Source organism: Balaenoptera musculus, chromosome 5, assembly GCF_009873245.2.
Source record: "Balaenoptera musculus isolate JJ_BM4_2016_0621 chromosome 5, mBalMus1.pri.v3, whole genome shotgun sequence".
Taxonomy (NCBI): Eukaryota; Metazoa; Chordata; class Mammalia; order Artiodactyla; family Balaenopteridae; genus Balaenoptera; species Balaenoptera musculus.
The window spans coordinates 69,648,457-69,675,979 of NC_045789.1; the positions used below are offsets into that span (position 1 = coordinate 69,648,457).

Here is a 27,523-nt window from a genome sequence, read left to right on the forward strand (position 1 = left end):
TACAACTGAAAACTTAAATGAAATTTGGTCCCAATGCCCGATTCATTTCTCATAAAACCACTGAGATAATTTTTCCAGTTAAAGCAGGGTTTTTATATTCTTACTAACATACATTAGCTATAGCATAACCATGTATTTATTTGGGGGTTCTCTTTTCCTCTTGCTTTCTAAAAGAACACCTCATAACTCTCCTTGGGTTTATCTGTAGAAATTCAGCTTCCTCTTTTCAATTAAGTTTATAATCTCTAGCAGCTGATGCTGTTGTAAACATGGGCCCTCATCACAACCTTAGGGAGAAAGCCAGATGGTCAAACAGAGGCAATCATCCCTATTATTACCTCAACTCTTATATCACATCCATAGATGAGGTCCCAAATCGCCTTCATGACTGTTTGGCCAACTTTGGGTTTCACTCAGTCTTGAAAATGAACACATAGAATTCTTATATGCTCAGGCTGAACACAAACACAAAAATAACGAGGCTTTAATGACATCAAATGAGATGAATCTCAACTCTAGTTGGTTGGATATGGTTAGAATTGTGTGCTGGGCTCTTGAGGGATGCCCCTTCTGTGACGAGCGAAGTAATCCATGAGCAGAGATGAGGCAGAAGCAGTAACGACTGTAGACAAGGGCTGTACTTTCAGAGCTGTTGTAAATGTTTGACGGCTCAGTGATGTTGTTGTTATTCTGTGGTTTTGCTGTTTTGAAGGTTTTCTTTAAAGTAGAAATCTGGCGTTGAAGGAGCATGATACCAAAAGGGGTATATGTGCATTTCCTGAAGCATTCGTTTCATGTGTTGGAATGCAGAGCTCAGAGAGCAGAGGCATAACATGCTAGCCGAGGAACTAGCAGTGTGCAGCTGCCTTGTCACCATTAGATACTGCTCTCTGGAAGGCTAAGAAATATATACTATTTGATTAAAGATTTGGCAGTTCAGGTAACTGCCCAGGCACCCTTTTCACAGCACATAAATCTCGCCTTCCTCATGGAAAGGACAATATTTTTCCCAAGGAAAAATTTCTTACCACCCTCTTCTTCAAAGCCCACCTGCCCCTGCCCCCTTTCTCTCAATCTCTCTAAAGGAGGAACGAGGGCAATGTGATGCCATGGCTTCATGACACAGCGTCAAGTGATTCCAGGCTAAGGAAGTAATAAGTTCAGGGCTGCTCATCTGAAATAGCTTAAAAATGGTCACTGCCCCCCAAACTCCTTATACTTAACAAGAAAAGAAAAATGTTCCCAGTGGCTACCAGGTTGGACTCTAATGTTAATTTTAAATCTGCCTGGAAGTCTGAGAAAGAAGCATTTTTCAGAATATCCAGTTTAAAGCTGAGGTGAAGATGGCAGATTGGGTTTGCACAACCTGGGGCAGCACTTGCCAGTCTCTCCCTCTTCCTCCGTGGAGCTGGGACCCCCTCCTACAGTGGACCTGGGGCAGCTTGAGGGTGGAGGGGAGTCTTCCTTCCTCTTCTAGGCTCCTTTTTGTTCTCCCTTCTTCCTGGAAATCTGTAACTTATCAATGGCTTTGTTTTGTCTTCTGAGATCCTGGAAATTGTGTTGTTTTTTGGCAGCATGAGATTGTTACAGTTGACCAGGAAGCCATGCGCACAGAGAGCTGGGTCCTCTTTTCATTTTCACTTAAAAAATAATCAAATCCAGGGCGGCTAGAACTGCTAAAGATCTGCCTATCTAATTTCTCTCGTTGTGTGTATTTGTTTGTAAACATGGCAATTAACAGAGCTCTGAAAGAGCCAATAACCTGGACCACAGTAGACTGGAAAAAAAATAGAGTTTTTTTGTTGTTGTTGTTTTTGAAGTAAACATGGTGCAGTAATAAAATTGATATGCAAGACCTAAAACCAATTGGATGACTGAATCTCTTACCTCAAAAAGCACAGCAGTACCGCTGCTGGGGACCTGTGGGATTAAAAACTAAGAGAAGAGGAAAGTAGTCGTTTAGGAACCACGGGGACCGAACTTAGTGTACATAGTAAAGCCAATAAACGACGTTAAAAAGAGAAAAGGTGATGGGGAAGAACATTCGGGACCACTTGTCTATGGAATTCACATCAGTCAAGTCGGGGATTTTGACCTTGAGCTGCGAGGCGCGCCTGCGGAGGCGCCCCTTGCTGTGGGCGCCGTGCCGGTCCAGCGCGCGCCCGTACGCCTCGCGGCTGCTCAGCGGCTTGCGGTACTGGATGCTGGCGCTGTCGTACGAGTACATGGTGGCCTTGGGGTCGCTCCCGCCCGTGAGCACTTCCGAGCCGCTCGTCTCGTTCCTGATCTCCAGGGTGCTGAGGAGAATGTTGCCGTGGGCGTCCACCTGGCGGAGAAAAGACGGGCTCAGGCACAGCTGCCCGGACGTTCGCGCGTTTTGGTTAACCTGTAACTGTTGATACTGCGTGGTGCTCCGTACACACCGTCTTGCTAGACATCTGGCTCTGTGCGCCTCCTGGACATCTATCTATCTACCTGCCTATCTATCATCTATCTATCTATCATCTATGTATCGAATCCATCATCTATCAATCCGTCTAATCTACTGTTTATCTATGATCTAATCCATCATCTAATTTACCATCCATCTGCCATTTAGCTAATCTAATCCATCCATCCATCTATCATTTATCTCCACTCACAAAACAGTATGTGTGTGTACGTGTGTGTGTAGAATATATAATTTTATATATTATATATAAAATATGTAATTTTTGTTTTTAAAAACTACCATTTATCGAAGCCATATAAATACATTACATATATACATATATTTTGTAACAAAAATGCCATAGGTATTTGAAAAAATAGCATATATATGTTTATATACATGACATTTTTTCTTGTTACAAAGTGATATATGGAAACATTCAAAACTATAAGCAGTCAGGAAACAAAAAATAAAAAGTAAAAATTCATAATTTCACCTTCAGTGTCGATTATTTTTAATATATTGCTAAACTTCCAGTCTTTTTTTAATTCATATATACTTAAAAACACAGGCTCACCTAGTATATTTTGCTTTGCAATCTGCTTTTGTCAGTTAATAGTATAGCCTGGTCATCTTTCCACATTAATAAATATTCCTCTGTGACAGCGTGTGTTCATAGATTATATGGATAAACCATAATTGAATCAATCTATTTTTAGGTGTTAAGGCTTGCTTTACTTTTATACTATTAAATAAACAAGCCTGCAAAGAAAACCTTTTAGCTAAGTCTCTGTGCATATCCATAGTTATTTCCTCTGGCTAAATTGCCAGAAGTGGGATGGATGCATGGGTTGAAAGGACATGCCTGGCTATACTTTGACTTTTGTGTCTCCACTGTTGTTCACTGTTGCTTCCTACCATTCCAGTGATACCTAGCCCACGTTTCCTGGTTTTTCTCTATGCTATGCCCAGATAAACACTTTTGGAACTGTAGGAATCGTGAGTACCTTTGGCCTACGATGTGGCTTTAACTTCAAGCTGATCTCCTTTGCAAACTGATTTACCTGGAGGGGACATGGCTCATTCATACAAATGAATTTGAAGTACTTCCAAGGACAATACAGGCAGCTGTGTTTAAATTTAGAGTTATTAGCACAGTGCCCGACTTACAGTCCGTGCTTTTAAATGCTTTCTAATGACCTTGATCTCAGTAAACACTTGTTGAAAGCCCTAGGTTTGGGTAGGCAAGCAAAGAACCTGGTGACAAAGAAAGAGCTAGAGAAAGGCTTGGGAAGAGGCAAAGACAAATGAGAGAAAGAAAAGTACAAAGGGTGAGATGTGATGGTGGTACACATTGCAGATGAGATAACTAAGATTTATTGAGTGTCCACCATCTGCCTAGCATTATGGTAGATGCTTCACATATATTACTTGTTTAATACTTACAACAACAAACCACCTCCAGTTTATGCCCCAGTAAGTGCCAGACCTGAGATTACAACCCATGTCTTGTCTGATTCAATGCCCATGTGCTTTTTTAAAAAAATTTATTTATTATTTATTTTTGGCTGTGTTGGGTCTTTGTTTCTGTGCGAGGGCTTTCTCTAGTTGCGGCAAGCGGGGGCCACTCTTCATCGCGGTGCGTGGGCCTCTCACTATCGCGGCCTCTCTTGTTGCGGAGCACAGGCTCCAGACGCGCAGGCTCAGTAGTTGTGGCTCACGGGCCCAGTTGCTCCGCGGCATGTGGGATCTTCCCAGACCAGGGCTCGAACCCGTGTCGCCTGCATTGGCAGGCAGATTCTCAACCACTGCGCCACCAGGGAAGCCCTGCCCATGTGCTTTTTACTAAGAATGAAACACTTCACAGTCCTCGGCCATCATCACATCCTGCAGTGAATTTAGTGACGCAGTTGATAGCTTTAAGCTTCAAGTTGGTTGGAGAAAGAAATGGTGACTGAATCTGGCCTCTGTCTCTCCATTCTCACCTATCATCATTTCCCTCTGTGAAGCATTTTGCTGTAGTCTAACTAGGCTACCCACTGTGCCCTCATTCGGGACATCTACTGGTTTCTTTATTCAAGGAGTTATTATTAATTTTTGTCACTGTTGTTAGTAACTACTCTTTATCGAATCCTACTGCGTAATTTATCAGTTATTTTTCAGACACTATGAAATCTATAATATTATCCTAGTTCAGCAGATGGGGAAACCGAGGCTCAGACAGGTTAAGTAAATTGCCTAAGATTTAACAAATAATAAGTACCCAATTTGGAATTCAAACATAGGATACTCTTTGTCTCAAGTATCATTTTTTTCCTCTTTGCACGTTAATCAATATGTTTTCTTCAAGGCTCAATTTAAATTTTACTTCCTCTGTGGACCTGTGCACCTTCCCTGATCATAGCGACCTCAAGAATTTTCTCTCTCTCCAAACCTTTATTGACTGCTTACTATGAGCCAGCTACAGTGCTAGTTGTCAAGGATGTGTGTGTGTGTGTGTGTGTGTGTGTGTGTATATATATATACATATATATATATATATATATATGTATATGTATACTATAGTGTAAATCTATGGTTAAAAAAGTCATGCATATGCAAGTTTATGTTACTAAAGAGGACAGTAGGGTTGAAGTGACAAGGAGCAAAGTCCTGGATTCATTAGAGAGGGGACAAGTAAGTTAGAAGATTAGGTGATGCACGTGATTTGCTAGGTACTGTGGAATGGTCAAGAGAATCCTTAAACATGGATTTTGTCCTTGAGATAATAATCTCCTTAGAGATACAAGAATATGACATAATATTGAAAGTGACAAGACTTTTAACCAAATGCTAAATGATACAGTATAGACCATGATTAGGGGTGCATGAAAGTGAGAAATCATTAGGGTTCATGGAAGGCTTCATGAGGAGCTGGGGCTTGTACTGAATCTTAAAGGATGGGTAGAGGATAGAACACAGGATTGGGAGTTGAAATCTGCGTTCTCATCCTGGTTTTGTTATTAACTCAGTTTCATCATCCATAAATGAAAGGTTTTCGCTAGGTAATCTCAAGGGCTTGTTTCTAATTTTTGGCAGATTTTGCTTATGGAGAATATTCCAGGCAGAAGAAAATACTTGTAAAACAGAATCACTTGATCTGTGCTGTATGCATCATTAAGTTACATTATTATGAAATCCCTCTTAAGTAAACAAGTTGCTAGAATTTAGAATTAGCCAATGAAGCACAGAGATGCTCCTCATTAAGCAGAAGTCATGACAAACAAGGTACATTTTATTAAGATATTTTGGTTAACCTTGGTGCAGGCTCAGAGGTACTTATAAATAGCATGAGGTTTATTAGTTTGTGCAAATCCCTCTAACTATTCTGTCATCAACTAGAAATCATAGCTTTAAGTGGTTTGACATATAAAATAATGACTCCCTTTCTGCAGCTACCCATGAAAGCTGATTTCATTACTGTATAGTTAAATCAACACTACCGTGTTCTTTATTTGGAAAAATTAGGAATGTTGTACAACTGTTATTGCCCATCTCCATTCTCTCTCCTACATAGTCTAGGACCTTTCCTAAAAGCTGGTGTTACAGGGTGTGTGTGTGCGTGTGCATGTGTGTGTGATTTTCTGTGTGTGATGGTGTGCACGAGCATTTCTTCAGAGGTATGAAATTTCGTCCTCCACCCTCCAAGATTTTGCTGCCTGGTGGGGTGGGGGTATAGTAACCACGTCACTGCTGACACCAGCAAGTTTCTGGTTGGCTTCTCCTTAACCCCTGCCCTTAGGAGAAGAGTAGCTTTCCCTTTGCCTCAGCCATATAAGGACACCCAGGGGATCCTGATATCCACAGTCAGCACAGCTTTCCCAAAATAATATCCACGGGGAAAGTGGCCAGTGCGTCTTCGTGTCGTCAGAAGCAGCAAGGAGCCATGCTGGGCATTGCTTCAGCACCTGCAGTGGTGACGCTGCCTCATTGAACAAGGAAATATTGACATCTGAGTTGGGCATGATCCAGACATCGAAGATTTTCAAATCTTGAAACACAAGGAAGTGAGGCAAATGAAAGTGTTGACACACTGGATTTCTAGGGCAGACACAGCCTAACAGATTTCCTAAAGCGTTGCTGATTTTGGAATAACTGTTCAGTGAGATAATCATTCCCCACCCCTCATGCTGCCGTAGAGGAAGAGACCTGCCACTCCAGTCCCCGGGAGACAAGCTCCGGGAGGAACACTTCAGGCTCTTTCACTGCTCGCCACTGACCATAGTGTCTTATGGACATATTTTTTTTAATTTTTATTTATTTATTTATTTATTTATTTATGGCTGTGTTGGGTCTTCGTTTCTGTGCGAGGGCTTTCTCTAGTTGCAGCAAGCGGGGGCCACTCTTCATCGCGGTGCGCGGGCCTCTGACTGTCGCGGCCTCTCTTGTTGCAGAGCACAGGCTCCAGATGCGCAGGCTCAGTAGTTGTGGCTCATGGGCCCAGCTGCTCCGCGGCATGTGGGATCTTCCCAGATCAGGGCTGGAACCCGTGTCCCCTGCATTGGCAGGCGGATTCTCAACCACTGCGCCACCAGGGAAGCCCATTATGGGCACATTTGGAAGGAGGGCATACGTGGCTCTGAGCCTCCTGGACTCTTCTCTCCCTCTGATCTGCCACCAGAGAAGGTGCAATCCATTTAGGACCGTGCATGTTAAACCCACTGCCTTGGTGGGTAAAGCCTGCAGTTGTTCAGGGTTCTGGTGATTGGGGAGGTAAGTCTGTCTAATATTGGGGGGTAATGACTTAATTATATGACCACGTAATCCTCAAACCAACACCACGGATTCTCTTTGTTTTAAGTTTAGAGCATCACTCAACCTAAATTTAGAGAAAAATGAATATAATTATTATTAAGGCTTCAGGAGGGCCAATAAATAATGCTTTCTCTTCCCCTTCAGATAGATGATCAACATGCAAGATGTCTAATAAAGGGAAGCAGAGAACGTGGCTTTAGATCTGCAGCCCCAAGGTCTTGCTAATCTTTCATCCTCTCCCCACTTCCTATTAGACAGTTATATTCATGGGTTACAAGAGGTAATTTTAGGTGTAGAATGGATAAATGTTAAAACGTTAACAGTTCATTCATTCCCTCACTCATTTATTTAGTAAGTGTTTATTGAGTGCCTACTCTGTGTCAAGCACTGTTCCCGACACTGATGAAGGAATCAGCCCCTCCACAAGCAATAGGACGTCATGTCCCACGTTTTAGAATTTCAGGGATCTCAGTTAATAAAGCTCCTTAATCTTGTACACTCTCCTGTACAAACCCTGTGACTGCTCCCATCTCCTACTGGTTCTAAATGTTTTACTGGACAAATACTGTGACCTTTTTCAAACTCAGGTTGTTAGTTCTCTTTCTAACAGACTTTTTGAAATGCTTTCAATTGTGACCATGGGATCTATCTTCTCACTGCCTGCTGAGTCTTTCTCTCATCTTCCTCCTGAAGGTCCCTCCTGAAGATTCTCCTGACCACAGGCAAATCTTGGACGGGCTCACATATGAGGGCGCACCTGGGATTTCACTGCATAAAGACCTGAGATGGGGAGAGACAGCTTCTGGCTGGTGAACCCTCTCTTTCTTTCCTGCAGTACAGAGGTTCTCAATTACAATATCTTGCTTTTAACTTCTGAGAACGCAACAGTCTTGGGAAGATAACAGTGAACAAAAGAGATACGGTTCTTGAGTTGGCGCTTATACATTCTTATAGAGGAAACAGGCAGTACCCTCTTTCCCCATAAAATTTGTTTTCAAAAATTGAGTAGCATTATGAAGAAAACGAAACAGTGGTATATATTGCTTTTCATGTATTTAGGAAAAATCTAACCAGCACACTAACTTGGTTATTTTGTATGTTTTTCTTAATATTACACTCATCCTATGTCATTATAATGAGTGACAAATTTAAAGTAATTCACATTTCCTTTTTTTTTTTTTTTTAAATCCTGGACCTTACTACAGGACAGCCTATACATGGATGTTTAAAGGCATCTCAGTCTTCAAATGGCCAGATCAGAACTTTTGATCCTCTCTCTTGTTATCCAACTGGTTCCTCCCCCAAGTGTCCCACTAGAGTGTCGCTCCAGGAGGGCAGGGACTTTGTCTTATCCACTACTTCCCAAGACCTGAGAAAATTGCTTGGCACTTATAGGAGCAGTCAGTAAATATCTACTGAATAAATGAATGATAGTACAGGGGGTAAAAAGGCATGATGGTTAATTTTATGTGTCAACTTGGCTAGTCTATGGTGCCCAGTTATTTGGTCAAGCACTAGTCTAGATGTTGCTGTGAAGGTATTTTGTAGATGTGATTGACATTTTCAATCAGCTACTGTAAGTAGAGGAGATTCAGCTTGATGATCTGCATGGCCTCATCCTAACCCTTAAAAGTCTTAAGAGCAAAAACTGAAGTTTCTCAGAAAAGAAATTCTGTCTCAAGCCTGAAACAGAAATCCCACCTGAGTTTTCAGCACACTACAGATTTTGGACTTGCTTTCTCTACAACTGCACGAGACAGTTCCTTAAAATAAATATCTTCTTCCGTGTATGTTGGTTCTGTTTCTGTTGGTTCCATTGGAGAACCCTGACTGATACAAAGGGGATGGCAAAAATCAGGAGGGTGACTAAAGCCCAGGAAACACTGACATGCTGGCTGTATTTCTTCCCTCTATAGAAACCCCAGGTGAATGTACACGTTTATTTTCTAGTTTGGGTTTCACTTTTCTCCCATCCGTCCCATCTCATTCACCCTCCCCTTCTCTCTGCCTCCAAAATATCCAAAGGATGTCTTAGACTGGGAAAAATGTCACTCACTGAACTGAACTCTTCTGGATATTTTCAATAGGGAAATATACCAGAACTCATTTCAGTGTAATTGGAATAAAATATAATCTTGTTTTCAGTGGCAGTTTTAAAACCCTGTTAAGAAATACCTCTGGCCTCAATCTACTTTGCAAACAGAAAGTGATTTCCTTACTGTTAACCAATTCAGTTAGATCCCCATTTACTGAGTGCTTCTGAAGTACAGAGCAGGAAGCCAAGTGAAGTGGTGCTGGCCACGGAACGGGCTGCCCTCCAGAAGCCTACAGTCGAATGAATGAAGCTGTCCAGTGTGCTCAGCTGCCTTCACCTGCAGAGCACAGAGAGCCACACAGCCACAACCTCCGTCTGCCCATCCCGCTCCTGTAACCAACCGCATTTGTGATGTCACTGTCAGTCATTAGCTCTCAATGACTCACGCACATATGGCCACCTTATCTTTGATAAAGGAGGCAAGAATATACAATAGAGAAAAGACAGCCTCTTCAATAAGTGGTGCTGGGAAAACTGGACAACTACACATAAAAGAATGAAATTAGAACAGTCCTTAACACCATACACAAAAATAAACTCAAAATGGGTTAAAGACCTAAATGTAAGGCCAGACACTATAGAACTCTTAGAGGAAAACATAGGCAGAACACTCTATGACATAAATCACAGCAAGATCTTTTTTGACCCACCTCCTAGAGAAATGGAAATAAAAACAAAAATAAACAAATGGGGCCTAGTGAAACTTCAAAGCTTTTGCACAGCAAAGGAAACCATAAACAAGATGAAAAGGCAACCCTCAGAATGGGAGAAAATATTTGCAAACGAAACAACTGACAAAGGATTAATCTCCAAAATTTACAAGCAGCTCATGCAGCTCAATATCAAAAAAAGAAAACAACCCAATTGAAAAATGGGCAGAAGACCTAAATAGACATTTCTCCAAAGAAGATATACAGATTGCCAACAAACACATGAAAGGAAGCTCAACATCCCTAACCATTAGAGAAATGCAAATCAAAACTACAATGAGGTATCACCTCACACCAGTCAGAATGGCCATCATCAAAAAGTCTACAAACAATAAATGCTGGAGAGGGTGTGGAGAAAAGGGAACCGTCTTGCACTGTTGGCGGGAATGTAAATTGATACAGCCACTATGGAGAACAGTATGGAGGGTCCTTAAAAAACTAAAAGTAGAACTACCATACGACCCAGCAATCCCACTACTGGGCATATACCCAGAGAAAACCATAATTCAAAGAGAGTCATGTACCACAATGTTCATTGCAGCTCTATTTACAATAGCCAGGACATGGAAGCAACCTAAGTGTCCACCGACAGATGAATGGATAAAGAAGGTATGGCACATATATACAATGGAATATTACTCAGACATAAAAAGAAATGAAACTGAGTTATTTGTAGTGAGGTGGATGGACCTAGAGTCTGTCATACAGAGTGAAGTAAGTCAGAAAGAGAAAAACAAATACCGTATGCTAACACATGTATATGGAATCTAAAAAAAAATTTGTTCTGAAGAACCTAGGGGCAGGACAGGAATAAAGATGCAGACGTAGAGAATGGACTTGAGGACACGGGGAGGGGGAAGGGTAAGCTGGGATGAAGTGAGAGAGTGGCATTGACATATATAGACTACCAAATGTAAAATAGATAGCTAGTGGGAAGCAGCTGCATAGCACAGGGAGATCAGCTTGGTGCTTTGTGACCACCTAGAGGGGTGGGATAGGGAGGGTGAGAGGGACACGCAAGAGGGAGGAAGTATGGGGATATATGTATATGTATAGCTGATTCACTTTGTTATAAAGCAGAAACTAACACACCATTGTAAAACAATTATATTCCAATAAAGATGTTAAAAAAAAATAGATGACAAGATATGCTCTCTGATGACATTGTTTGAACATATGGGCCAAAAAACTCCCCCACCCCTCTTTTTTTTTAAGCTAGTTAGATTTTATTAAGCCAGTAAGTTAGATTTCTCTCTCATTCACAAAAGAATCCTATCTGTTTGATTATAGAAGAAATTGGAGACTAGATGCCAGAAAGAAGAAGAGAGAGAGAGAGAGAGATTTTGAGATTCCTGGAAAGGAAAATTAGACTCTTAGGTTGCTGAAGGCCCTGAAGATTAGCTAAATTAAGCCATGACTAGAGAACAAAACATGGACCAAGCCAGATTTGGGCAGGGGTTTGAGGTCTAAAGAAGTTCATGAACTGTTAACACAGGCCGTCATTAGAAATCAGAGGCCCTGCCTGGATTTCTCCAGAATCCAAGATACTAAGTCAGAATGGTTAAAGTTTCATTAAAGGCTGATGGCAAGACAGTGATGTGGGGTGGAGCCCAGGCTCAAAGTCTAATATGCGTATCAAGCTGGTCCAAGCTAGACTTGAGAGAGCTGTTTACATTTATGAAGACTGTTTTCACATGCATTGTGTATCCTGGAATTAATCACAGTACAGAGTTTATTTACATTTAGAAAGTTATCTGAAGGTATAGATGATTCACCATAGAGAATAGGAATGGGAGGAAAAGAAGCCAGATTACAGTATCAACATCTGGTTCTGAAGGGAAAAATTCTTTCTTGACTTTTGGGGTTCCAACTGCCCATCGGGTATGACTCTTCAGCAGATTTCACCAGTGTCCCCCATGACTTAGAATGATTTTGAGTCAGTCTCTGGTCACAGACCACCCATGCAACCATTCCATCTTAGGTGGATCTATTTGCAAATGGGCAGGCATTGTGGCCAGCAGATACAACTATATTTGCTCCAGGTTAGTACAAAAATGGCCCTGAAGTAGCTTACTTACAGCTTAGTTGTACTGAGTAATCTATCTTTCAAAACTCTAAATTCCATCTCTAGCTTCAAATGATACCTGAGGGTTTTGTGAATCTATTGTCTTTATCACATTGGAGGTTGAAACTCTCCTAATGTCTCTCCTAATGTCTGGATTGAGCACCTGTACTCATATAAAAAGATGCTTCAGTGCAGTGGTGGAAATATAAATCAAGACAAAGCAAGCACTTCTGCAGCTTCAGTATAGATACCCTTGACAATACTGCCCAGCCAAGGCTACCAGAGTAATGTGTACTAGGATACTTGGTACTAGGGTACTAGGGTACCAAGGCCGATATTAGGGATCCCTCAAATAAAAATTGTCTGGGACCAACCAGAACATATATGTCATTTGAATTCAACTGTTTATAAGCATCTAAAAGGAAAGGAGAGGATCATCTAACCATTATAGTAAAGAAAAAATATAATATTTTCTATTTCTTAAATTTAACCAGGGGGTAACATTTTTAAATACCACTTAGGTTACATCACTAACTTCACTGCTGGAGATGATGCACTGAATAGATGAAGTGATACACTTGCTTTGTTATTGACTCATTGTCTGCCTGAGCCCCTGGTTTTAGAATAGGATAAGGAAGTCAGGAACTGGAAAACCTAAGCAGCTACAGGCATGATTATAATTTCCTTGAGATAGTACTGGTCTATTATTATTCCATCTAAATATGAAGAAGTTTATAAAATCTTATCCATAACATTTTTTGGGAGACTGTATTTATCTGATGATATATCACTGTGATTCAGAAAGAATAGCAGAGGTTGATAGAAAGTATGCTTGAAAAAATATCAAAAATCAAAGTGATAGAAACAGTAAGTAAGTTTGGAGAAGAAGCTAAAATGGACTATAGATAGTCCCCCTTTCTTACTTATTATGAATACATAAGAATTTTATAAAACATTGTGATGTAACACTCAATACATTGTGTGGTATCTAAGAACTCATCTTGAATGAAAAAGGCCTCTCTAGCAGTCATTCATTCAAAAAATTCCTATTTGGTATTTTCTCAGTTCTAACCACCAAGGAAAGAACAATAAACATAATAGACAAGGACCCTGGTGCCTATCTTTGGGAAGCTTGGAGATTAGCAGAGAGATAGAGGTTACAAAAATAATTACACAAATAAAATAATTACACATATACTCGATATTGTGGTAAGTCCTAAGGTGGAAAAGCACAAGATGTCATGAGAACAAATCACAAGGGTACAAAATATAAACCAGCAGCAGACATGTCAGTTAAGGCATTCCTGAGGTAGTAGCAATTATGGTAAGAACTGGGACAATGGAAAAATTGAGAGAAGGCCAATATTACCTTCAATCATACTAATTTTTTCTTCTGTGGTATAAAATCTGATTCTAATCCATCTAATAAAATTTTCAATTCTATGATTTCCACTGGGTCTTGTTTATAGTCTCAAATCCTAGTCTGATACTTCCCATCTCTTCATATATTATGTTAATCTTTTCCTATGGACTTTATTTTAAGCTTTTAATTTTGAAATTATTGTAGATTCCTAGAAAGTTGCAAAGATAGCACAGAGAGAGCCCAGGTACCCTTCACCCAGTTTCTCCCATTGATTATATCTTACTTAACTATTGTACAATATCAAAACCAGGAAACTGATATTGGTATAGTGTGTATAGTTCTATGTAATTTTACTACATGTTAGAGGCCCATAACCACCACTGCAATCAAGACACAAAATTATTCTACCACTGCAAAGATTTCCCTCAAGCTACCCCTTTATGATCAGTCACACCCATCTCCCTCTCCCCACCACTGTCACTAAGTCCTGGCAACCACTAATCTGTTCTTCATCTCTATAATTTTGTTATTCCAGGAGTATTATATAAATGTAATCATACAGTATATAATCTTTAAGATTGGCTTTTTTCACTTGGCTTAATGCCCTTGAAATCCATCCAAGTTGTTGCCTGTATCAATGGTTCATTACTTTTTATTGGGCTAGTACCCCACAGTGTGAATGTACAATAGTTTGTTTAACCATTCACTATTTTAGGATATTTTGGCTAATTCCTATGACCTTCTAAAGATATTAATTATAGTTATTATTATTACTTATAGCCCTTATCTTTTAACCCAACATCTAAGATTTTTGCAGGTCTGTTTTTTTGGCTAAATTTCTTTCTCTTGACTATGGGCATTTTTTCCTATTTCTTCTCATGTACAGGAATTTTTTATTATTATACTAGACATGTTGATGATGCACTGTAAAGACTGGATTTTGTTATCTTCCCTGATGATTTCTGGGTTTTGTTCTCAAAGGCAGTTAAATTACTACTGGATCCCCTAGAATGTGTAGACTTGGTTTTATGAGTTGTTAGAGTGAGTCTATTTTAGTTTTTCCCTTAACTCAAGGGGAATCTCTTATTCTTGTGACTTAGTCTTTACTCCTAAGGGTTTTAGTGGAAAGCCTAATGTATTTACCAACCAGTCCTAAATGCTGGATTCAAACTCCGAACCTTGACTTCCATATGGCGGGTAACAGCTGAAATCTCTGTTCATTCCTTTTTTTTTTCCAGCTTTTCAGCTGTTGTTGTTGTTGTTTCTCCTTCTGGATTTCTTGGCATTTTACCTGTACATGTGTAGTTCAGGGATCAACCAACAATTCATGGGATTTTGAATTTCTCCTGTGGCTTCACTTCTTCCTAAAATTTCCAGGAACTCTGGAAGTATCAAACTCCATGCTCTGATTTATCAGATCAATAAAACTTCAGTTTTTTGGCAGATGTTTCACTGTCCCACATGCCCCTAGACTGGCGCCTGGCCTCAGGGGAAAAGCTGTATAAACACTGATTTCACACAGTGGAGTTCCCTTCATTGGAGAGTTGATTCTCTCCTAGTTTTTGCTTGTTTTCAGTTTCTCTTCCATGTCTTCAAGCAGATTTTTAAAACTTTTGCTCAGGGTTTATAATTTTTAATCTCCAGGAGGGTTAGTTTGATATAAACTACTCTGCCATGTCTTCACGTGATCTGTTTTTGAATTTTGGCATAAAGTTGTCTATTTATGTTTCTGTGAAAAGCATCTCTGGCATTCCTAGTCTAGCTTTCCATGGATAAAAATACATCTTTATTTTCTTTATGTGTTTCATCTTCTGACAGTTGAGGGATTTTTCTATGCTTTCTCTTGGAATTCCAATAAAATAAAGTAAATTCACCTGGAATAAAAGTTTCCTGATTTGAGATCCAATGTAACATTACTTTGTTTAAGCCCAGTGTTGTTCAAACAATCTGCTTATAAAATAAAGATCAGCTAGATGGGAACATCCTACTTATCTATTAGCTAGTCACTAAGGCCTCTTCAGAGCAGTATATATTATGCATCTAGATATCATATGGAATAGGAGGCTTTCCTCCAGCCTTTATTTGTCCCTTAGCACCTTAGAACAGTTCTCTGATATCCTAGGGTGAAATCAAGGCAAATGCCCAGAGTTTGGTTAAAGTTTGTTTTATAATCTCTTTACTTTATCTGAATAATTCGATTTCAGTTTGCCCGACCTTTCCATTTAGTTACTGACTCTGGACAACGTTGTTTTTCTAGCCAATGGAAAAGCCCTGTTTTCTTCATTTTACCTCTCCAAATTCTACCTATCTTTGAGGGTCTATCCAGTACATATTTTCTGAATTTTCCTACCAGTGTACCTACACCACTTTATTTATCTATGTAGGTCTTTCGTCATGATATATCAGTGCACATTCCAAGCTCTACAGGGGACCAGCTAGTAGGTTTAGAAGCACTTGAGATGGGAATGGGAGTAGAAAAGAGGTGCTCTTGAAAACTACTGCTAAAGTACTTTTTTAAAATACTTTTTTTGCTAAAGTATCTTTATTTATTTTTGGCTGCGTTGGGTCTTCGTTGCTGCGCACGGGTTTTCTCTAGTTGCGGTGAGCTGGGGCTACTCTTCGATGCAGTGCGCGGGCTTATCACTGCCGTGGCTTCTCTTGTTGTGGAGCATAGGCTCTAGGCGTGCAGGCTTCAGTAGTTGTGGCACACGGGCTCAGTTGCTCCGCGGCCTGTGGGATCTTCCCGGACCAGGGCTCGAACCCGTGTCCCTTGCGTTGGCAGGTGGATTCTTAACTACCGTGCCATCAGGGAAGCCCTTCCTTTAAAAAATTTATTTTTATTGCTAAAGTACTTTTAAAGCTGGTATGGCTACAATCAGATAATAGGAAGCTTCAACCTTTCTTCAAGATAAATGCTGTCCTGTCTTATTTTATAATCCATTCATAACTTTCTTTCCAGCCAGATCAGAAGATTCTCAAGGGCAAGTATCATGCCTACTCCTTTTCCCATAGCATTGACCATAGTGTTTTATACAAGAGCATAAATTTATTTGAGTGTGTTGCTTTGAATTTTGCCCATTTGGCTGAATCTGTATGTTTTCCTCGTTTGTAATTTTCTAATTACCTGACAGTGTTTGTCAAATTTTGATATCCTACTAAAGAGCATGAACAAACACCTTGAAGATTCATTATTTGACTTCTTCCTGATTCTCCAGCCACAACTCAAATTATTCTCTTTCTCCCTCACTTCCTATGTTCTTGCTGCATTGGTCTTCTCTCAGTCCTTTAACACGTCACACAATTCTTTGCCTAGAATGGACATGGCACGGTTGCGGCTTCCATCACTTAGGTGTCACATCAAATGGTAATTCCTGAAAGCGGTCTTCCTGATCACTTGGTCAAAGTTCCCTGTTCCCTTGAACCTGACCCCAAACATTCCCTTGCCCATTACTCTGTTTTACTTTCTTTGTAGCACTTCCTATTACCTGAAATTATGCTCTCGACACTTGCTTGTTTGTTTACTGCCTGTCTTCCCACGTTAGCATCTAAACTCCATGAGAGCAAGGAACTTCGTCTCATTCAGAGCAGTACCCCCAATGCTCAGAACCGTGAATGAATATTTGAGTCGTCACCCTGTGTGCCATCTTGAAAACAATTTGTCATGGATCCAGTATTTCAATGCACATAATTGTCAAATGATTTCAGTGAAAAATGCCACAGAAGTAGAGACTATAGGGATTTTTTAAAAGAATAAACAAAGCGTTATTTTAATGCACAGTGAGAACACAGGTCATAAGATCTACCAGTGAAAAGCAAAGGAAAAATACTGACAGTGTCTTGTATATAATAATAGCTAATACTTATTGAGTTCTTACTATGTACTAGGTATTGTTCCAAATAATAGACTTTAAAAGAAGTAACAAAACTCATTTAGTCCTTTTGATAACTGAGAGATAGGTATACTATAGTAATCTCCATTTTATGGTTGATGACACTGAGAACAGAGGTTAGATAAGGAGTTACATAGGTTGATTGGTCTGAAGTTCTAAAGCCAGTAAGTGGCAGACCTGGGAATTAAATCCAAGCAGTCTGATTCCATTCTGTGGTTGTAACCACCGTGCTATAGTGCCTCATTGCCACTTAGGAGTAAGAGTTTGTTCACTTTAGTTCTCTCATTTATTTATTAAGTAGATCTGGAATTATTCTTTTGTGTATAGTTTCACAACTATATAGTTTAAAGTAAAGAATAATGGACTTAGGGTTGAGTTGCAGGCCCAGGTATATTATTAATCTATGTAAACTTCAACCTAACATCTTCAATTGTCAATTTTCAAATATGTGAAATGAAGGGTGGTCGGAGCCTTCTTAAAGATAAACGAATATTTCATAATTTTTTTCTGTTATGAGAGCTCTGGGCACCATGCTGCTGCTGAATTTCAGAAGAAGATTGTTAAGAATATTTAATATATTACCTGGACTTTATTCATCTCCAGTTTGTTCTTCTCATTAGCGCTCTGGTCTTGTTTGCCAGCTCCTTTTTTCTGAGGGCCTTTTCCAAAGAAGATGTAATTTACAAAGGCATATTCCAGCAAAGCCAGGAACACAAACACAAAGCAACCCATCAGGTAAATATCAATTGCTTTGACATAAGGGATCTTTGGCAGGGTCTCCCTGAGGTGAGTGCTGATGGTTGTCATTGTCAGCACCGTGGTGATTCCTATGAAACAGAAAGACACAGCTTAGCTGAGCGCACTTGTTAAGTTCCCTTTTTAAGACTGAGAGGACAGATGCCGATCTCTTGTTGGTGCTCCAGAATGATGGCAGTAATGCGATAAACCACGGGGCAAAAAGGGCAGACAATTTGAAAGACAAAGCTGCAGGCTCCCTACGCAGTCCATAAGTAAATCATAAAATGGGATGCTCTGTGAGTGTTGGGTTGAAAACTGTTTTTTTAAAAAAAATAATGCACAAAGGAAAAAGAAAAGTAGAGGGAAATATTCAAATCTCATTGATATGCCCACTGCTTACTGTCAAATGTCCCTCATTCTGCTACATGCCACATCCTTCTTTCCTTCCTTCTCTCAGCATCTCTGTCATGTCCCTCCTAAATCTGTCCTTGTAATACTAATCACCACAGCACTCACTACCGAACTGAAAGTTGGTGACCAGTTTGAGGAGACCTATTTCGTCGCATGCAACTGTAATACACTCAGGTCACAGGGTCAGTACGGTCTTTTAAAATTATAATGCATCATTCATAGTGAGTCAACATGAAAAGAAGAAACAAATAAGAAAGTTCATGATTTGCATCAAGTATTTGATATACGTATTTTAAAATATAACATAATCTTATTGCTTTTTTTTTTTTTTTTTTCAAATATTACCTCTAGTTCCTTGATTCCAGAGACTAGAATGAATTAGTTCCCCGGAGTCAGGAAAAGACTTCCTAAAAATTCAACTTGTTAAAGAAATTTAAGAGTGTAGTCTTTTTAAAAGGAAGATTCTGCTTTGTCTACTTTGTTAAATATGGCATTCTTAACAATATAATGTTTTTGTGTCTGTATAATATTTTGTGTTGATTATGGTATGAAATGATAATTGGGAAAAATAGGAAGTGATACTTATATCTAATACTAAACTCTGCTGTAATACTAATATTACACATTTGTATAGTGTTTTTACAGTTTTAAACACTTAAACAGCTATGAATTATATGGCTGTCATAACAGCCTGCTGAGTGTGATAAGGCAGGTATATAATTCCCATTTTATATCTGAGTAAACAGAAACTCTGAGATTAGTTATTTTGCTGTAGATCACCCAGCTAGGGGCAAAAAGCAAGGAGGTATGAAGCAAAGGCATTTAAAATAAAAGCAGAGAGATGAAAAAGTAAAACGTGAAACTTGACGGAGGTCCTTAAAAATTAAGATAGGAAATGTGAAATGGATATTGAAGACAAAGGAGAACTGGCAAAGGGAATGTAAGTTAGAAAATGAAAAGGGAAGAAAATAGTTTAGCACTCATTTGCCAGCCAGATTATTCTATTCAGATTCCCTGATTTGACTACTAAACTTCAGGAGAACAGATAAAGTAGGAAGTCAGAACTACCATACAAAAGTTTAAAATAGTTCAGATCAGTGATAAATTTAAATGTCTGGACTGATATTAAATGTCATCATGAGTTGTCCTATTTATTTCTTTGAATAAAGTTTTAAATTTCCCCTAATATAATTCTACCTAATGTTCTGTACAGAAGCAATAATTCATTAAAATCTACTAATTCCACTTCTGCTTCTACTCCTTGGCTTAAATTTTTTAAGCAAGAAGGGCTAGTAAATAAATGTCTTTTCACTTAGATAAGTTTTTAAATACCTTAGGTTTTACATTTCAAAGAACAGGTTTATTCAGCATCTCTATATGCTGACACCTCTAATCAAAATATTATTAGCTTTGAGGATAGATGTGTAAAGAGAGCCACAATTCATGACCTTGATAGTTCATATTCTCTGCTGTAGACACTGTCTGATGTTTTTTCTTTAACCATAGCGTATACACATATTCATGTTCATATTCAAATAATATGTGCAGATACATGTGTATGATATGATAAATTATTTGTCTTCTTTCCTTAGTCTTGTAATGTTCAAAGGTTGATAAGGGGCTGCCAGCACTTGACTCTGTGAGCCTTATATACTCAACCAATAGAGATGGGCTATAGAGTTGACAATTAGTCTAGGGGTGAAAGGGTATATGCTGATCATCTAATCCAGTTCCGTAGTCTCAGAAGAGAAGAGCTGTATATGTTAGCTTAGTAATAAATGATGTTCTTTTGCATGTGTGTGTGTGTGTCTGTAAATAAGCCCCAGAAAGTGATAACTGAAATGGCTCTAGGGTTAAATACGAGGCAGACCCACACATACCCAGATACATCAGACAGACCTTACATATTCTAACTTTCCAAGGAATCCTTTAAAATCTCAAATATAACCTTTTAGCTTACAGCAATTACTCAACCATGGCAAGACTAGTTCTGAATTCTGTTTCCCCGGGAAGGAAACCATTTTTTATTCTGTCCTGATCACAGATCATTAATATAGCTGATGAACTGTCTGTGCCTTATTCAAGTAGAAGGAGCTCTATTTAAGGGAGACAGAGTGATACAATTTAACTATAGTTAATATTTGAAAGATAATATTGACATGGCTTGTTAATGGTCACAAGGTTTAGCTTTCTCCAAATCCATTTGAGAATAATGCAATAATGTTCTCCACTGTAAAGAGAAGGAACCAAAGAAGAAATCACAAAGTTAGTAAAATATTAGTGTAATGAGAATTTTAAAATATTCTCTAAGAAGCACTTATATAGCGTTGAGTGTACTCCAAGATTTGTTTTTTATTTTGGTAAAATGATAAAAAGATATTACGTTGTAAAACATTCACCCTGTAAGTGCTTACACATAGATGTTTTATTATCCAGCAGTCTTATGGTAATCTCATTCTCTGGCTCTCTGTGAGAGACACCCTTGCCTGTAATTCTCATCATTGGTTGTTGTTTGACGTTAAATCCCACCAGCTCTCTGTAGTGCTGGGGATGCATTACCTAGTGCGACTCTGGCTGCAGAGGCATCATAGTTGATCCAAAACGACACCCAGGACAGAATTGTAATCAGTGTGGAAGGCATGTAGGTTTGCAAAATGAAGTAACCAATGTTCCTCTTTAGACGAAAACTTAGTGACAGTCGTGGATATGCCCCTGAGTGAAAAAAATAAATAAAAGAAAATAAAATCAGATGGTCCTTTGGTGGGAGCCATCTCCTTTCTCATCATCGCTAGTTCATTTTGGGGGAGACATCCTCACCTGTTGTGAACTCCACCTTCTTGGACACCATCTTATAGTCAACAATTGAAAACTGAGGAAGCTCAATTTTATTCACTCCTGTTACTGCTCCTTCTCCTCCATTCCAGTAAAACTCAATGTCATCAGTGGTGTAGCCATCTGAAACCAAGCAACAGCAGAGTTAAATAGAATTCAGTTGGCCTAGAAATTCATTTTGAAGACAGTTGGGGATTTGGAGAGAAATTTCCCAGCAATTGATGATAAGATGATTTTGCTTTAAATTGGGATAACATAAGAGGTTTCATGTTGAGTGCTGTTTCTGACAGGCTGGTTGTGGCTGCCTTGAGAAGATGGATATACTTGGCTGTACTGAACATAACCTCTGTGATCATTCAGTGATATCTGATATCACTGCTGCATATTTATTCTCATTGTGTCCACTAACGGGCACTCTTCGGTTAGATTGAGGGATGCCTGAATTCTAGGTGCCTGGGCATAGATTTTGACTATGTGTTATTTAACAACAACAAGTATAATAATTGAGCACATATTTGTTAAAAGGGGAACAGAAAGGATAAAGGGATGGAGTATAATAAAAGATCAAATTAGTACGGACCCATTAAATGATCAAGACATTCAAAAAAGAGTATACATTTTTCAAAGAAAATTAGGTAAGCTTCTCTTTATAGCCTTTGATTGTAGCTAATATATAGGTGAACATTTTAGGAAATATGTGAATTTTTGATCATATTTTTATATCTTAATACTTATGGTAGTGAGGTTTAAGTAATTTAAGGCGAATGTGTAGAGGATTGTAGATTGTGGTAGAAGGATCTATCTTAAAATCTATTTCCCCTTCCATTTCTGCTCCCAATTGCCATGGGTCTGCTTGGGTTATGGTCATATATTAGAGTAGCTTGCATAAAAAATGTATTAATATATTAAAAAATCTAAAAATCATTTAAAACATATAGAAGGCTTTATATTTGTATCTTTCTATCTGCTAGAGACAAAAAAAGATCTTTCTAAGGTTATTTCCTATTTTTATTGACCTCAAATAAAAAAGCATCAAATCCTTTTCCATTAGAATTACTAGAGCTTATGTTTCAAAAGTAACCATATAGGGCGTCCCTGGTGGCACAGTGGTTGAGAATCTGCCTGCCAATGCAGGGGAGACGGGTTCGAGCCTTGGTCTGGGAAGATCCCGCATGCCGCGGAGCAACTGGACCCGTGAGCCACAACTACTGAGCCTGCGCTCTAGAGCCTGTGCTCCGCAACAAGAGAGGCCGCGATGGTGAGAGGCCCACGCACCGCGATGAAGAGTGGCCCCCCGCTTGCTGCAACTAGAGAAAGCCCTCGCACAGAAACGAAGACCCAACACAGCCATAAAAAAAAAAAAAAAAAAGTAACCATATAATGTAGTAGGTATTTTGCCTACTAACTTTTGATTAAACCAGAAACATTTTCTCAAGAGATAAAGAGTAATATATTTAAAATTTAGAAGTTGAATGCCAAGTGCCAAAGAATCACCAACAACATATCACTGAAAGAATGTAAGAAACTTTAAGGTCTTCTTCCTTTTTATTTTGAGGGGAAATAAAATTATCTTCACTATATTGCTTTAAACACTTCTAGCTTCTCTTCAAAAAGCTCTTTTTTGAATTCTTATCCCTGAACTCATTGCACTCACAACTGTCTTGTATTTGTTACTTTTGCCACTCTATACAGGATATTATTTACTATAATATGTTTCAATTTGTTTTATTTTATTTCTCTTAAAACCATCTTCTTCTAGTTCAAGAACTTGCCCTTTCTTCAAAGGGTAATCTTTCATATTCAGTAACCTATTTTACAATGACCCAAGTAGAGCATAGCAATGGAAGATATTTACTTTTAGATATAATCTTCGGTGTCTGAGAGGCTGTGAGACCCTCGATACCCACTGGACTTAGAGCAATTTACATGGAACTAATTGGCATGTTGGGGATTTCCACCAAATTTGGGTATGGCTCTGTAAGACTGTGATTCTTAACATCTCTTTGAGAATCTGATAAAACCTTCTGAACTCAAGAGAATGAGAAGACAAGCCACAGATTGGGTGAAAATATATACAAAAGACACATCTGATAAAGGACTGTTATCCAAAATATACAAGGAGATCTTAAACCTTGACAGTAAGAAAACAAAAAACCTGAATAAAAATGGGCCAAAGACCTTAACAGACATCTCACCAAAGGAGATATACAGATGGCAAATAAGCATATGAAAAGATGCTCCGCATGACATGCTGTTAGTGAAACGCAAATTAAAACAATAATGTGATGCTACTGTACACCTATTAGAATCGTCAAAATCTGGAACACTGACATCACCAAATGCTGGAGAGGATGTGGAGCAGCAAGAACTCTCATTCACTGCTGGTGGAAATGCAAAATGGAACAGCCACTTTGGAAGAGAGTTTGGCAGTTTCTTACAAAACTAAACACGCTCTAATCATATGACCTAGCAATCATGCTCCTTGGTTTCTAGCCAAAGTAATTGAAAACTTGTGTCTACACAAAAACCTGTACACAGATGTTTACAGTAGCTTTATTCATAATTGCCAAAACTTGGGAGCAACCAAGATGTCTTTTGGTCCTTTGATACTGTCATACACATAGGTAATGGTATATTGCTCAGTGCTAAAAGGAAATGAGCTATCAAGCCATGAAAAAACATGGAAGAAACTTACATGCATATTATAAAGTGAAAGAAGTCAATCTGAGAAGGCCACATACTGCATGATTCCAACTATGTGACATTCTGGAAAAGGCAAAACTATGGAGACGGTAAGATCAGTGGTTGCCAGGGGTTGGGGGTGGGGAGGGATGAATGTACAGAACACAGATCTTTAGAGAGCAATAAAAATACTCCGTATGTTACTATAGTGGGAGACAAATGTCATTATGCATTTGTCTAAACCCATAGAATGGACAACACTAAGAGTGAACCCGAAAGTAAATTATTGACTCTGGGTGATAATGATGTGTCCACATCATTTCATCAATTGTAACAAATGCACCACTTTGGTGGAGGATGTTGATAACAGGGGAGGCTATGCGTGTGTGGCAGCGGGGAGTATATGGGAAATCTCTGTACCTTCCCCTCAATTTTGCTGTGAACATAAAACTGCTTTAAAAAATATTCTTAAAAAAACTTCCGAAAAAACTCTACAGAAAAACATATATATAATACATATGTATAGATAGGTAAATAAATACAATTTGATGGTAATTTCAGAGAATCATGGCTTCCCCTGGAGCCCATTTAAGTGTTCTAGAATAAGAACCTCCTCTCAGAGGGGAAATGGTTAGTGGCAACACGACAGCTTAAACTCAACCCTGATGCTCTTCCTTCCACTTCCGATACAACTATGAACTTCTAAGCCCAGCATGAAGTGGGATCTGGGGAATGTGAGGTCTCAGCTCTGTCTGGATCTAGTAGACAATGATGTCATGGGATGTTTTTCCCCTCAGGGATAGGAGAGAACTGGGGGACTACTGGCATGGGGTACTTGGATGGGGTTAGAACAGTGAGATTAAGGAAGAAAGCTGGATGCAGGGATTTGGGGGGACTATTAAATGAAGTCTGCTGCCACTTGTGTGACTATTTGGAGGAACTGCTGTTTTCACAGTCCTTTAATAAGATGTAGGAGAGTTTAAAAAGTGGGGAGAGAGAGGAAGAGAGAGAGAGAGACTACCTCCTGGTGCATCAGTAGGGGAATGACAGCTTGCCTGGAGCCCACCATGCTTTTCATCTAGCTAGAACACTTTCCATTTACAGTGCTCTGGCAGCTGGGTCCCAATCCCAAGGGATATTCAAGAGAAACACAACGATATTTATAAGAGAATCCAGTCATCCTACAGAAGGAAAACAAGCATAAGGTCCAGAATAGATGGCTCCTCGTGAGAAGAGCTGGTGGAGGAAGCAGATGATAGTTTGAACTTTTCATTTCCCATCCTTATTCAAAATTTGGAAACATATAAGGATATCTGATTAGAGCACAAAAACGTCCTTACTTCCTTGTACTAAAACCCATCGTTTTTAATTAAAAAAGAGTGTTAGATAAATTGAAAAGAAGATGGCCACTGATGAGGCCAGATTAGTGGATTGGAAGACAGTTTGAACAAAATTATAGAGATTTGGAAAGCATAAGGGCTTTGAAAGACTCATCTAGGAGAGCTAACATATGAATAGTGGGCATTCTTGACAGAAGAAGAGGAGCCATAATACACAAAAAGAAAATACAAATTTCCCTGAATTTAATAAACTGTTTTGCATATTGAAGGGCTCATTATATTATGTTACCCTGATATCACTCCTGAACTCCAAGGGTAAAAGAATAATTTTACAATCTTCCAGACACAAAGTACAAGGTATTTTCACAGGAAAAACTATCAGACTTCTGAAAGGAAAGGATTATAGAATAACAATTCAGAACATCTAGAGTAAAAGCAAAAGGACAGCAACTCAGAGACTCAAGAGTCCCATTCCCCGCCAAAATACCACTTCTTTCCAGAGAAGAATTCCAGAGAAGAATATATCACCCAGGGACCTGTTTGAGGAAATTATTCTACAGAAGACTCCAGTCAAACAAATGAATCAGGATGGATAACTAAGACATCATCAGGGAAAGCTCATTGGAAACAGGAGGGGTGTAAAGAATTATAAGACTACTTTGCTCAAATCTATGCAAACAAATTTGAAAATTTGAATAAAATGGATAATTTTCTCGTAAGAAAAGCATTTGCTAAAGCCCAAATCAGGAGAGGCAGAAGATCAAAGTAGCTTGATGTTACCCCCTACAAACAAATAAACACCAGACTCAAACATTTAAGACTGATAATTCTATTTCTACTTAAACAGTTCTAAAGTATAGGGGAAAAATGAAAACTTCCAAATTGTTTTCATAAACTAAGGAGAACATATTAGCAAAACAAGATCCAGCAGTACATTAAATAACAATGCATAACTAGTGGGGTTTATTGTAGGAGTGCAAATGATTCAATATTAGAAAATCTAGTAATATACTTCATTATATTAACAGATCTAAGGAGAAAAAAGCATATGATTATATACACAGGTGCTAAAAAGGCATTTGACAAAATTTAATAGCCAGTCTGTTTGTTTTGTAACAAAACAAACATCACTCAATAAATACGCATAGATGGATATTTCCGTAACATGGTAAGACATATCTATCTCACGCTCAAAGCCAGAATCACGCTTATTGTGGAAACACTAGAATATTCCCATGAAAGTTAAGAACAAAATAAGAGTGTCCACTACCATTGCTATTATTTTTAACATTGTTCTGGAAATACTAGCCATTAGGGAAAAGAAAGAAAATTGAACTATAAAGTTGGAAAACTGCTGGTTAAACTATTAAGATTTGTTAACTATACAACTGTATATCCAGTAAACCCCAAAGAATTCACTGAGAGACTTTTACAAACAATAGAATTAGTATGATTATGGGGTACAAAATTACTACACAGAAATGGGTAGCTTTCATATATAAAAACAAAAATTTATAATGGAAGAAAAGACCCTTTTTAAAATAGAGACAAGAAATATCTAGTAATAAACTTAGAAACAGGCAAGACTTATATGAAGCAACATTTGAAACAGTTTTGAAAAGCACAAAAGAAGCCTTGAACAAATAAAAAGACATACCATGTTTTGAATAGGAAGACTCAACATCATTAAGTTCGTTTATAACTTAATGTGATTGCCTAGTAATACCAATGAGCTTTTCGTTTTGGGAACTAGACAAAGTGATTCTAAAGTTAAAATAAACAGATTGGAAAATCTAAGACAGCTCTAAAAAATAAGACTCCTGGCTTTGTGCTACTAACCTTAACTTGACAACCAGGCACTAACCTATTTGTGTGTCTTACTCATTCAATGAGTAGGTATTTATTGAGTGCTGACTATGTGCCAGGGGGTGGAAAGTTACCCTGGCTACAGTGGTGAATAAAACTGACATGGCTCCTGCCCTCTTGGAGCTTGCATATTTCATGTAAATTGTTACATATTTCACCACAAAATTCCTTTCTAAATCCTTCTGTATGGATTGGCTTTCTTTAGCATGTGTTTTAATCTTCAGGAAAGCTTTGCAACAAGGTAGTGGATAAGATTTAGGTAGCCTTATTAAATGAAGTTAAGTGATGTCAAAGGTGATACTTGAG

The 27,523-nt window shown here is 38.7% G+C and overlaps 1 protein-coding gene across 3 annotated transcripts in view; it reads right to left on the reverse strand.

Moving 5' to 3' along the window:
- Positions 1 to 436: 436 nt before the first annotated feature.
- Positions 437 to 27,523, reverse strand: part of GABRB1 (gamma-aminobutyric acid type A receptor subunit beta1) — a 390,116-nt gene continuing 363,029 nt past the window's right edge. For 2 of the 3 annotated variants that reach the window (XM_036853539.1, XM_036853538.1), the window contains exons 6-9: positions 21,315 to 21,452; positions 21,057 to 21,209; positions 17,937 to 18,175; positions 1,982 to 2,326 (exon numbers count right to left, since the gene is read on the reverse strand). In XM_036853539.1, the coding sequence (XP_036709434.1) occupies positions 1,982 to 2,326; positions 17,937 to 18,175; positions 21,057 to 21,209; positions 21,315 to 21,452 (875 nt within the window). Of the gene's footprint in view, positions 2,327 to 17,930; positions 18,176 to 21,056; positions 21,210 to 21,314; positions 21,453 to 27,523 lie in introns of all 3 variants that reach the window. The other variant, XM_036853537.1, reaches the window with a different exon arrangement.